Here is a 14,360-nt window from a genome sequence, read left to right on the forward strand (position 1 = left end):
GGGCTTATATCCCAGAGATCTTAAAGGAGAGAAGAACCCACATGTGCAAAAATGTTAGTGGCAGACCTTTTTGTAGTGGCAAGAAAATGGAACCTGAATGGATGCCCATAAGTTGGAGAATGGCTGAATAAGATATGGTATATGAATGTTATGGAATATTATTGTTCTATAAGAAACAACCAGCAGGATGATTTCAGAGAGGTCTGGTGAGACTTACATGAACTGATGCCAGTAAAATGAGCGGACCCAGGAGATCATTGTATATGGCCATAGCAATATTATATGATGATCAATTCTGATGTACATGGCTCTCTTCAACAATGAGATGATTCAAACTAGTTCCAATTGTTCAGCAATGAAGAGAACCATCTACTAGAGAGAGGACTGTGGAAACTGAGCATGGACCACAACATAATATTTTTATTCTTTTTGTTGTTTGCTTGCATTTTGTTTTCTTTCTCAGTTTTTTTTCCCCCTTCTTGATCCTATTTTTCTTTTTCAGCAATATGACTGTATAACTATGTATACATATATTGGATTTAACATATATTTTACCGTATTTAACATGTATTGAACTACCTGGCAACTTGGGGGAGGGAGGGGAAGGAGGGCAAGAAGGAGGGGAAAGTTTGGATCAGGTTTTGCAAGGGTTAATGTTGAAAAATTACCCATACATATGTTTTGTAAATAAAAAGCTTTAATTAAATAAAGAAAAAAGCAAATCATGTTTTAAAATAAAATCATTAATTTAAATTAAGGAATCATGATATGATAGTGAAAAAAAGGGGGAAAAAAAATCCTGGACTGATTAAATCCTGGCTCTGTTATTGCCTATGTGCCTTTGGTCAAGTCATACCACTTCCCAAGATTTAATTTTCTAAGAGAATTTCACTAATCTAATCCTTTCCATCTTGAAAGTTCTATGATTCTCAATCCAACCATTTTCAGTTAGTGAGAACATTGGACATAGCATTCCATTCACCAGTCCTACAGCTCAATATTGATTAAGTGTCTAAGTATAAGGCACAAAGAAATCCATTGGAAAACCTGTATGCAATGAACTCACCAGTCTAAGGGGAGCTGATGGGGAAGAAAGGGAGAGGGAGAAATAATTAAGAACATAAAGATAAAAGGGAGCAAAACTAACTTCAAAGACAAACATGTAGCTTTTGCCTAAAGATGCCAATAAAAGCAAATCCACTACAGTGAAGTAATATTAGAAATATGAAAAGAAATACAATCAAAACCATAAATAGTCCTCTTCTAAGACATGAATATTCAAACGTATGAGTTCAAAAGCAGCAAAAGGTAATGGGTAGTCACTTTGTAATGGGAATCAGCATTCATATCTCATCCCTGCTATCCGATTCTGGGCAAGTCACATAATTTTTTTTTTTTTAGTGAAGCTTTTTATTATTTACAAATCATATGCATAGTTAATTTTTCAACATAACATTGACCGTTTCAAATTTTCCCCTTTTTTCTCCACTCCCTCTCTTAGATGGCAGGTAATCCAATACAAGGTCACATAACTTTTTAATGTCCCATGTAACGTTAAGGCCATCAGCTGCAGAATAGTTGCTGATTTACACTGGTAGTGGGAGTTTACTCCCTGGAAGCCTCTTCATCTAATGAAGTTATCAGACTGTACAAACAAAATACAATAACAACTTACACTGCATAGCTCTATGCTTCTAACTCAGCAAAACACAACAAAAACAAACAACATTACAGAAACTTTAATAAAACTAAATGAATAAAATATATACATATATACCCAAAGTGTTCCAGTGCATTGGAAGGGAAGAGGTTTGAGGAAACTTCAACATATGGGAAAAGATACCATTCCAGGTTGAGGAGGCAGAGTGGATAAAGTCGCAAAGATGGGAATGAAAATGAGAACAATGGACAGAGAACAATCCAGAACACAGAGTAAGAAAAGAGGAGTTCATAGAACAGAGTAAGAAAAGGAAATAAGGCTGGATGGTAGTTAAAACTAGATTCTGGAAGTTCCTTAATCCCAAAGTCAGGGGTTTAGCCTTTATTTGATAGGTTAACAGTGAGTCACTAAAGGTTTTTGTATTAGGGAACACATTCATTCTGCATAGATGTATTTGCAGAGGAAGAACATCGCATATAGTCAAATCCAAATGCTATTCTGATTGGTTTACTAAACTGCTTCTTTTGTCTCTTTTAAATCAATATTGGAAGGAATGGAACAGGAACTAGGGAAGAGAGAAGAACATTTAGAAATAAATATGCTGTGAAAACAAAATATATCAGTAAAAATTTTAAATTTAAATTTAAAAATAGGAGTGGAAACAAAAGAATATCTATTGAAATTTGCTTTTAATGGGAAATAGATATAAACTGCTTGCATTTTTGTTTTTCTTTCCGGGTTATTTATACCTTCTGAATCCAATTCTCCCTGTGCAACAAGAGAACTGTTCTGCAATGCATATTGTATCTAGGATATACTGTAACCTATTTAACATGTAAAGGACTACTTGCCATCTCGGGGAGGGGGTGGAAGGAGGGAGGGGAAAAATCGGAACAGAAGTGAGTACAAGGGATAATGCTGTAAAAAATTACCCTGGCATGGGTTCTGTCAATAAAAAGTTATTTAAAAAAAAAAAAAAAAAGAAAGAAATTTGCTTTTAAAAAACTATTTGAAACATATACTTAATCACAATTTAACTTGATTAGTCTTTGAGTGTAGATAAATGAAAAAAAACAAAAGGTATCTAAGTGATTATGTAATGTTTTATATGCAAATTCTCAGCAATGAGATAAAAGCACTAACAAGGTTTGTGTCAAAGAAAAAGAAAGGGAAAGACAACCATTTATAAAGAACAAGACAGGAATATAAAATAAAAAATATGTATCACTTCTCTCCCTATTTAAAGGTGAAGCAGAGAAAACAACCACAAGTCCAGAGTCCCAGTTCCACAAACTGCTAAATCTACCATTAAATTTGACAATTTACCAAAGATTTATGAGACATTTAAGCTAGATGTCCCAGAGAAATCTTAAACTCAACATATTCAAAGTAGAACACCTCCTTCCCCAAAAGCTTCCCTCCTCCCGACTTTCTTATTTCTGTGGACAGCATTACTATCTTTCCAATCTCCCAGTTTACAACTTCACAGTTCATTCCCTACTCTTCACTTTCTCTGGCTTCATATACACAATCAATTGTCAAATTTCATATGTTTCTAACACTTATCTCTTACTGCCCTCTTACTACTTATACAGACACTACTTTGGTTCAGAACTTCATCACCTCTCTTTAATGGCTCCAATGGCTTTCTAATTGATAAATTGTGATCTATTCACCATCAGAGCTGAAAAGTGATTTTTTTTCTAACTCTAGCTCAGTAGGATAAAATATAAACTTTCTAGTTTGTATTTTAAAAGCCCTTCATAGCTTGGTTTCTACTAGACTTGGTCCAAATAAACTGGTCTTCTCTCTGCCCCTTGGCACTTAATCTCTAATCTCTGTACTTTGGCACTAGCTGTCACCCTTGTTATAAAAGTATTCCCTCTTTTCCTATCACCTACAAGAATTTCTTATTCTCTTCAAGCAATCTAACTCAGCTCAAATACCACCATGAAGCCTTTTGATTCCCCACTCCACTACCTAACTGCTAGTGACCACATCTGTAATTAAGTATATACTTAACTATATACACACTTGAATATTTATTTGTTTGTTTGTTTGTTTGTTTATTCATTCATTCATTCATTCATTCATTCATTTATTTATTTATTGTCTCCCCAAACAGAAAAATAGCAAGCTTCTTGAAGACAGGAACTATTCCTTTTTTAGTCTTTGTATCCTCAGCACCAAGTACAGTGTATAATCCCAAATGCTTGCTGTTGGATTAGACTGTCACTTTAATGTTTTTCTGCTATTAATAAACAGAATATCCAAGAACTCCATACAATTGTTTTAGAAAGTCAACTTTTCTGTGTTATAAGTGTTTACAATGCCAATTATATTCTAATCTAAAAGAAGCTAGAGAAAGTCAGTTTCTATTTCTCCCCTTTAGCTTTAATACATTTTCTATGATATTTAAATGTACATCTACTGTGAATTACTGATCCCAGATGATACCACAAGAAACTTATTCCATACTAAAGTAAAAAAGTCCACTTGGATGCTACGTACCGGCAAATCCACACTGACATCAGTTCCATCTAGCAACGACACCCTACAAGTTATGATGGACTTGGCATCTCCAGCTGCAGGAATGTGGGTAGCAGCTCTCTGAGCTTCTCGCAGACGTTCTTTCTCAGCATGCTTTCGCATTGACCGGCGCCCCAATGTTCGTCGGAAAAAACTCAACATCTTTCTTACTGAAAAATCAAAAGGAAAAAGAAAAAGTAAGCACTCTCTTTTAAATAAGTTATGCCATGCTTTTTTTTTTTTTAATTCTACAAAGGCAACATTTGACAAGCGCTAGCTGTGATCAACCAAGGAAACAAAGGAAAATACAAGTAACTTTAATTTATCTAAAAAGTTCTCTTATATTGCCTCCTTTGGACAAACTTGAATCTTCTGAAAGAGTAAAAAGTCATCAGATATTTATTTCAAACTATATCAAAACATACTATGATTGGTGCTGAGGCTATGAAGGGCAAAAACGTTTCAATTCCGTTTTCAAAGAGTTAACTAATTTTTTTATTATAGTTTTTTATTTACAAAAGAGATGCATGGGTAATTTTTCAACACTGATCCTTGCAAAACTTTGTGTTCCAACTTTTTCCCTCCTTACCCCTACCTCCTCCCCTTGATGGCAGGTAGTCTAATACATGTTAAATATGTTACATCCAATATATGTATACATATTTATACAATTATCTTGCTGCACAAGAAAAATTAGATCTAGAAAGAAAGAAAAAAACCTGAGAAGGAAAACAAAAAAGCAATAAACAATAACAGAAAGTTTGGAAATGCTATGTTGTGCTACACACTCATTTCCATAGTTCTCTCTCTTGGGTGGTAGCTAATTCTCTTCATTACTAAACAAATGGAACTGGTTTGAATTATTTCATTGTTGAAGAGAGCCACATCCATCAAGAGTTGATTATTGTATAATCTTCTTGTTGCTGTGTATAATGAGCTCTTGGTTCTGCTCATTTCACTTAGCATCAATTAAGTCTCTCCAAGCCTCTCTGAAATCATCCTGCTGGTCATTTCTTACCGAACAATAATATTCCATAACATTCATATACCTCAATTTATTCAGACATTCTCCAACTAATGGGCATCCATTCAATTTCCAGTTTCTAGCCACTACAAAAAGAACTGCCACAAACATTTTTGCACATGTGGGTCTCTTTCCCTTCTTTAAGATGGAAAGAGTTAGCTATTTAAAGTGGAATCCACGTACACAAAAAAAATTCTGATACAACCAGAATTCTCATTTGATTCGTATGGAGATCATTTAAATCTGATCCCATTGATCACAAAGACAGCTATATTGAACATGAACTACAAAAGAAGGGCCAGCTAAATCACTTCTAGTCATACAGATCTTTCTGATGATGGCTAAAAATTCTAAACTTCCTATAGAAAGAAGTATATTAAGAATAAGCTGTAAGAGATACATCAACATTTACTGAATGCCTACTATACCAGCTATTGATCAAGCTACAAACATTTATTAAGTACCTCTGGAGTAGGCAATGGGAATAAAAATAAAGATTATCTAACCCCTGTCCTGAAAGGATTTACATTCTGACAAAGAGAACATGTACATAATAAATTTATGATTATTGGCTAGGGAAGGCAGCAGCAGCTGGAGAGAATGAAGCAAAACAATGCTTGATCCAAGTTTAAAGGAAAGAATTTTAAAAGGTAGATATAACATGAGGAGGCAAGCCATATATCTATCCCCCTACATATCTCATACCCACAAAAAAATTATAAATATATAATATAATAATATAATATATAATGAGTCTAGAGAGGTAAGGGGGAGCCAGACTGTGAAAAAATTTAATTGAAAACAAATATTTACAGAATGAGCCATCAGAGTTTAATGAATAACCAGTCTGCATTTTAGGCAGCTGTATGGAGATGAACTGAAGAAGACAAAAATATGAGGAAAGGAGAATAGTGTAGAGGTATTTCAACCCCAAATGAGGTACTAACCTAGAATTCTGGCTATGTGAGTGGAAAGAAAGAGATTGATGTAAAGAGATATGTTGTTCAGTGGGTCTGCAGTTGTGTCGGACTCTTCCTGACCCCATGGACCATAGCACATGGACAGCTGTCCGTGGCATTTTCTTGGCAAAGACTAGAAAAGATTTGCTCTTTCTGTCTCCAATGAACTAAGGCAAACAGAGATCAACTGACTTGCTTAGGGTTACACAGCTAGTAATTATCTGAGAGATAACTGAAATACAAAAAATTTGAACTCGGGTCTTTCTGACACCAGACTCAATATTCTATCCACAAAGCCACCTAGCTAGCTCCTACCAGATTTTGTAAGCAGTAGAATAGATAAATCTGGTTGAGTGGAGTGAGACAGAGTACAGAGTCAAGGATGATTAAGAGGTGATGAATCTGAGTATCTGAAAAAGATGTGAGATTGTGACAGAAATGTTTAAAAAAAAGGGGAGGGGGTGGATTTAGACGGAAAAGATGAGTTCTTTTTAGACATACTGAATTTGAGATCCCTATAGGTCTAAAGAACAAAGTTTGTTAAAAATCAAAAAGGTACAATAGAGAAAGAAGAGATTAAATCTCTATATTTTGCAGAAGGAAAAAAAAATCTGAGATGGCAATTGAGCTGAAGCCAGAAAGACAGATAAAGATTATCCTGAGGTACAGTTAAAGGATATCTCTGACAAGGGAACTATATGCAAAAAGGAGGAAAGTATGAATCACAAATTACCAATAGCTCAATCTAGCTAAAGCACAGGGTACATAAAAAGTAGAAGAGACAGTTTGCAAAGTATAAAAAGCCTTGAATGTCATGGAAAAAAGTTTGACTTTATTCTATAAAGCTATGGGAAGCATTAAAGGTTTCTGAGTATAGATATGACAAAGTAATCAATGCTATGAATATTATTCTAGCACTTCTATGTAGAAGGGTTTTTTAACAAAGAACTCAGATGGGAAGACTGAATGTAATATTCTAAGTCAAATCTTTTTAAACTGTAGGTCACAACAACCCCATACAGGGTCATATAATAGAATGTGGGGGTCGAAAAACATATGACATAATTAAAAGTTATCAAATATTCCACCAAGATTTAATTCTTTAGGTAAAAATAAACGAGTACATCCATCTTATTAATATGCAAATTTGCTTTCATCTTTAATAAATGGTAAAATTATATGTATACCAAAGAATTGTTTTTAAATAAATTTCTTTATAATTAATTATCAGTAACTATTTAATTTGTATAACTATTTTATATGCATATGTTCTCAGAGTTGTGTAAAAATTTCTCAAGTGAAAAGAGGTAACAAGTAAAAAAAAGTTTAAGAAGCCCTGGTCTAAGAGACAGATGAAGGCCTAAACTAAGGTGGGGACACTAGGAGGAGAAAAAACAGGGACAAACTAACTTGGGAAATAGAATCAACAGAACTGATAAGAAATCAAGAGGCAGAGGTAGAAATCGGAAGGATGATATCAAGGTTTCCATTCTTCCATTCCATCTAGTTATGAAGCTAATATTTACCACAAGTAAATAAAGTCAAAAGAATAGTATCATGGAGAATAAAGAGTCTGCTTTGAAATATTATTAAGTTTAAGACATTAATGAGATATGTAGGGGGATATATAGGCAATCAGCAATTAGGTGGAGCTGTGAATCTGGAGTTACAAAAAAAGGATATGCATAGTTAAAGATTTGAAAATTTAAGCACAGAGGTGTCTGAAGATGTGAAAATGGAAGATCCCCAAAAGAGAATTTAGAAAGAGGCATGAGGACAGAACAAAAATTTATTAGGAGTACCTCTAACATAAAAAGACACTGCTTTCCCAGTTCTCCTTCTACCAGTCTGATTTTTATGGACAAACATATGCATATACACATACACACACATACACATATTCAATATGTCCCAAAAAGAGAAGTCATTACCTATTTTCTCCCATCAAGGGCACCACTTCAAAACACTGAATGCCTGGACTCTTCATTCTATCTCATGCCACAAATTCATTTAGTTGACACAGTTATCTCTCCCAAGAGTCCCTTTCTCTCCTCTTACACAACCATCAGCCTATTTCAGACCCTCATCAACTTTTGCCTTAACCATTCCAAGTTTACTAACTTTTCCCTGCCTTAAATCTCTCCTTGAACCAATTTGTTCTGCACATAGCTGTAAAGATGATTCTCTTAAAGCAAAAATCTGACCTGTCATATCCCAGCTCAGTAAGCTCTAGTAGCTCCCAATTGCTTCTAGGATCAAATATAAACTCTTCTATGTGGCATTTAAAGTCCTTCAACAACCTGGCTCCAATCTACCTGCCCTGGTTTATTAGACAATACTCTGCTTTATGCATTCTATGATCCAGATAAACTAGTCTTATTATTCCTCATACATCCCATATCCTATTTCTATGCCTTTGCATGCCAGGAATGCACTTCCACTTCTCTGAATCCTAAATTTCTTTCAAAGTTCAGCTAAAATACTACCTCCAACATAAGATATTTTTTTTATCTACCAAAAATCATTGCCACATCTCCCCCCCTTCCTCCAATAAAATCATCTGGTACCTTACTTTGTATTTATTTTAATTGTTTTTCTCGTAGGATGTAAAAGCACCTTGAGGACAAGGGCAGGTTTATTTCTGTCTTGACATCCAACAGTTCCTGGCACTTAGAAGAGGATTTTTAAAAAAGTTTCATTGACTCAGAAAGAAAAGGAAGAGAATTTCAAGGAGAGAGTGGTCAATAATTACTTACATTACTGAGAGGTCAGGGAGCAGGATGACTAAATATGGTCACTATAAGTAAGAAGTCCCTGGTGGCTTTTGAGAAACTAGGGGTACAGCCAGAAGTCAAACTGCCAAGTGTTAAAGAGTGAGTTATCAAAGTTTGTCAAGAAGAGGGAGGTAGAATATTAGGTAAGCCAATAAGCTAGGGGAATATCAAAAGAATGAGAAAGTATGGCAGTCTCTGTACTTAAATAGCTCACTATTCCAATAGGGGAAAACTTTTTTTAGCTCCAATAGAAAGGATCAATGATCTTTTTTTTTAAGGAGAAGACATTTATTTTTTAAAACCTGAACTAAAGACTGCATAAAGTTCTTTTTTAAAAATACAAAAGTTAATTCATCTAATGAGAAAGAACGTAGATTAAAGGAAGTCAAATTTCCTTCACAGTAAATGTTAAAAAAAACAAACAAACAAAAAAAAAACTTGACAGTTGAGGATTTCAATGGTCATTCAGGAAGCATATAGCATAAAGGAGAAAAAAATAAAAATAAAGCTCTTGCTTACCACCTCGTTTTCTTTAAAACTCACCTGCCCTAGCCACTAAATTTCATTATCACAATTGAGAATTTTATTAGAAGACCAAATGAAATCGTGATAAGCCCATTTAGTTAAAAAATCCAATCAGCAACGTCCCCTTTTACCAAAGTTGATAACTATATACAAATAAAAAACTGCCCCCTTTTAGAGACAAGTGCAGTTTCCCAAGCTAATAAACAGAATGACTTACTAAGTCTAACTAGAAGTTAGTAGGCTCCAGAGGGACTGGAGTGTGACGGAGCACAGCAGTAATATTAATCCAGCTTCTCCCCTTAGGGACATTACAGCCTTTGTTTACGGAAACAGAGAGAGATTCACTACTAGGATATGCAGCACCAGAAACACCTGAAACTCAGCTCTCCATTTCCAAGGATTGCAAACCACTCCCCTTTAAAGCAGTAATATTTGAACAGGGGAACGGGAAGGGTCAACATGTGGCAGCAACTACCCAAGGACTCCTGCCTACAGGTTACAGAGCAGACTCTAGGTCACCCCACTAGGGCCGGGCAAGAGAGGGACTGAACAGCTCACCCCCAAATTAAAGGAAGTTGCACCCTCGGGAGCTTTGAATAGGGGCTTCGGACGCCCAGCCCAAAGACTCTTTTGCAATGTAAAGAGAAGCGAGAGTAGGGGGAGGTAGTCAGAAAGGAATGCGAATTGTGGACAAAGCTAGCCCGGAGCGTGGAGAGCCGAAACTGCTCGCAAAAGGCAAGGACCGAGGAAAATGAGGTGGTCTAAAAGGAGGGGGAGGAAATTAGGGAGGGCGGAAGGTCTCACTAGGGAATGGTTCCAAAAGAGTAAATAAAACAAAACAAAACAAAAAAAAAAAAAATGCAACACCCCACAACCAATCTTTTAATCTTTGACCATGAGAAGTCAAAGGGCAAAGGAAGCCTTTCGGGGTAGGAGAGCTACAACAGCGGCTTAGTTTCGAGAGCAGACTCGGGAGCGAAAAGGGAGTTTCAGGGAGGCGACATCGGGAGGAGGGGGCGGGGGGTGGAGATGGAGGGGGGTAAGGAAGGGGAGGGTGAAGGAGTGGGAAGGGGGCCGGAGTCCGGGGGCCGAGTATCTGAGGAGTTCTAGGGAAGCGAGAGGGGGAGGGGGGTGAGTGGTGTCTGAAGGACTGAGAGGTTGGAGACCTAGGGGGGCTGAGAATGGGTAACCGAAGGGCGGTAGGGTGGAGTGGGGCGGGCCAGCAGCTAGCTCGGTCTGGAGGGAAAGGAGAAGCCGGCAGCGGAGCGGGGCAGGAGGGGCAGCCTCGCGGGCAGCCAGGCCGATCGGGCAGGCCGGCCAGCTGGCCCGGGGCGGGGGCGGGCGGCCCCGGCTCTTGGCTCACCTGGTGGCAGCGGCGACCGCCGCGACTCTATAGAGTCCGAGGAGGTGGTTCGAGCGGGGTGGGGGGCGGGGAGCGGAGAGCCCCGCGCGCTCCGCTCCAGGCTGGGGTTCCCGGCCGGCCGGGCAGGGGCGCGCTGGGGGCGTAGGCTCCTCCTCAGGGACTCCAGGAAATGGCGGCTCCGGCCGGCGACGGGCACACGTTAATCCCCTCGGGAGAACCTGCGCCTCTTCCCCCTTTGCCCCCCCACCCGCCCGGCTCCTTTAAGGAGTTCCCTAAGTCCTGCCTTCGGGGCGGGGCCTTGCCTTAAAAGGGCAACGACACTTCCCAGAACACCTCCCACTGGGATGAGAAGAGTTCTGGTCTCCAATTTAAAAGGGCGATTCTGGGAGAGGACGCGCACCTGAAAGGGACCGGACTCCGTATTTTTGGAAGCGTCTGCCTTCCACTGGGCTTCAGATTCCTCACCTGTAAAATGAGGAAGTTGGGTTAATACAACTACTTCTGAGTTGCCTCCTAATTACTGTTTTCTGCTTTGTTTCTATCCCCATTTCAATCCATCCTCCGTGTAGCTGCCAGCTAATGTTATTAAGACCCAAGGCTGATCAAGACCCTCCTCAAAAACCTTCAGTGGCTCCCTATTGTCCAGAAAATAAACCACAAACTCCTCAGCTAGTCCTAACCTGCCTCTGTATGCTGTCATCTTTTTTACCTTTTAAAATAATTTTTTAACCGTGTCTCTCTTTTATTAAAACATCACCATCTCATACCAGGTATCCCAATACCCAACATCTGATCAAGCTATGTAACAAATAATTAGATATAACAAAGATTGTTGTTTTAAAGACAGAAGAGAAAAAAAAAAAAAACAGAAGGAGCAAGGATAAACAGAACTTATCAATATATATATTTTTAAAAATCTAAAAAATAGTAGAAATATACACTTTCATATCTCTCATTTCTGTAAAGGGGTAAGATGATAGCCAGACTGTCATATTGCACTATTATGTTATCAGACTGTATCTTCCATTTATATCCTTTGCCCAGAATGTTGTCTCTTATACCCAAAATGCACTGAATTATTCCCTGATTCTTAGAATCCATAAATTCATTCATGGTTTCAGTCAAATACCAAACCTTTTTCTCAAAGCCTTTCCTGATACCCTCTGGTCTATCCAGTTATTAGTAGTTTCTTCCTCTTTATTTAGCTTATGTTTGTCTATGTAAATGTTACATCCATGATGTACAGGGGTTCTTAATCTTTTTTGAGTCACAGACCCATTTCTTAGGCAGATGAAACCCTATGCTCAGAATGTTTTTAAATATACAAAATAAAAGAAACCAATCATCTTGAAATATGATTATGAAAAGATAGCTTTTGAAAGTTCAAATTACAGATTAAGAATCTCTGCAGCTAGTAGAATTTCTTTGAGGGCAGGGACTGTTTTATCTCTATATTTGTGCTACCCATGTATAGTGCAATCACTTGAACATAATAAGTACTTAATTAATGTTTGTAATATTGACTAGATACTCCTTAAGACCTTTTCTAATTATCCCTTTTTAAAAATTTTCCTCAAATTAGAATCTAGCACTCTGCCAGTGATACCTGTAACATTCAGTAATTGAGCACGTATTTATTTTTAGGATTGAATTATTTGCCCAAAATTGACACAATTCATGAAGAAACATGTACACACGATGTTCCATATGCAAAAATAGTCATTTACTATATACCAGATGTTATGATGAATATTTTTGAAATGATTTAAACAATTTAGTAATCTAAGTGGAATGTATATAAGATAGTCATTCAAACCATTAAGACAATGTAAATATATTCAAAGAGATCAAAGAGGAAAAAGACATATATACAAAAATATAGCACTTTTTTCTAATAAAGAACTAGAAATTAAGGAGACTCCCATCAATTGTAGAATGACTGAACAAATTATGGCTATATTAATGTAATGAAAAATTATCATGCCTTAAGATATAACAAAAGGCACATTTTCAGAGAAACCTAGGAAAATTTATATGGACTGATGCAGAGTGAAGTAAGCAGGAGGAGAGCAATTCATATGAGCCACAATACATAGTAAAGAGAAAATAACTTTAAAAAACTTAAGAATTCTTATCAATTCAGCCATTGACCAGAATCCCAAACAATCTATGATGAAATGTGCTATCCATACCCTGACAGAAGGATAATGGACTCAAAACAAAAATGAGACATTTTTGGATGTGACTGATGCAAGAATTTACTTTGTTCAACTATGCATATTTGTTAGCAAGTGTTTTGTTCCTAATTTTTCTTTGAATCTGTTGGAGGGAGGAAAGTGAACGAAAATAAATGCTTGATAATTGAAAAAAAATGTTCAAATCCAAGATAAGTGGTTTCCATAGTATATGATTTTGAGCTGTGCTTTCACCAGATGAGGATTATGATTGGTGCTAGAAAGCAGAGGGTTTAAAAAGGGTTTTAAAAAAAAAAGTCTGGAAAGCAATAGGGCTCAAAGGTATAGTTGAGGGCAGAGAGAAAATTGGACAGCAGTCATGTCACCATGTATGTGTCATTTTGATGCTCACAGAACAGGAGGAAGAACTTGCATTTGTTCTCCAGCATGTTAAAGGGATTCCAGCTCTACCACATTCTAAGAATTATCACATTATCTATGATTCTAAGATTAATTGTGCCTTCCTGTTGTGTTGGTGGTGGGGGATTATAGTCTAATTCCATGAACTCTTTTTTAAGAATAATGTTTTTTAAATTCATAATATAAAATATATAGGCTTACAAAAGAAACTAGTTATATTGAATTCCCTCCAATTTCTGTAACTCCTGAGGAGGAAAAAGTATGAACGCAAAACATGTTTTTATTCCTTGATCTGTTCTTTGTTATATTTGTCATTTCATGTCTCAATTACTTTTGCTGTTGGATTGATGAACTGTGATATGTCTAGCAATGGATTAAGACATTTGGTGGGAAATTAGATAGTGAGCTGATGCTCTCAAAACATCCATGTGGAATAGTTAAGAGGAAGAAGGACAGAATTACAAAAGTGTGTGGTATGCTTTGTAAAGAGTAGAGGGATGGGTGATTTCAGTCAGGTACAGAGCCACAGAAAAGAGAAAAGTAGCAGGGAAGAAAGAGGAAGAAGGAAGGAAGGCACTCATTTTGGAATCAATAGACCCTGGATTAGAGCCCCAGCTCTTCAGTTAAAACCTCCCAGCCTCAGTCTCTTCATTTTAAAACAAATGATAGGAACTCTGTAATTTCTGTGGTTTTAAGAACTCCCCAAACTCCTATCAATAAAGATAGAAAGGGAAGAAGGAAGGATGGAAAAAAGTAAAGAAGGAAAAAGAAGGAAGGAAGGAGGGAAGAAGAGAAACAAGCATTTATTAAATACTTACTATCTGGCAGGCACTGTGCACTTAATAAATATTTGATTTAATCCTCCCAAGAACTTCACAAGAATTTGATATAATTATTATTCCCATTTTACCTGTGTGGAAACAAAATTAAGT

At 36.9% G+C, this 14,360-nt stretch overlaps 1 protein-coding gene across 2 annotated transcripts in view; it reads right to left on the reverse strand.

Moving 5' to 3' along the window:
• EPB41L5 (erythrocyte membrane protein band 4.1 like 5) overlaps nt 1-11,615 on the reverse strand; it is a 142,785-nt gene extending 131,170 nt beyond the window's left edge. The window contains exons 1-2 of one of the 2 annotated variants that reach the window (XM_051985731.1): nt 10,835-11,615; nt 4,172-4,359 (exon numbers count right to left, since the gene is read on the reverse strand). In XM_051985731.1, coding sequence (XP_051841691.1) covers nt 4,172-4,351 — 180 coding nt within the window. In that variant the 5' untranslated portion in view covers nt 4,352-4,359; nt 10,835-11,615. The remainder of the gene's footprint in view (nt 1-4,171; nt 4,360-10,834) is intronic. The other variant, XM_051985732.1, reaches the window with a different exon arrangement.
• Nucleotides 11,616-14,360: the final 2,745 nt, after the last annotated feature.

The sequence above is a fragment of the Antechinus flavipes genome, chromosome 3 (assembly GCF_016432865.1).
Source record: "Antechinus flavipes isolate AdamAnt ecotype Samford, QLD, Australia chromosome 3, AdamAnt_v2, whole genome shotgun sequence".
Taxonomy (NCBI): domain Eukaryota; kingdom Metazoa; phylum Chordata; class Mammalia; order Dasyuromorphia; family Dasyuridae; genus Antechinus; species Antechinus flavipes.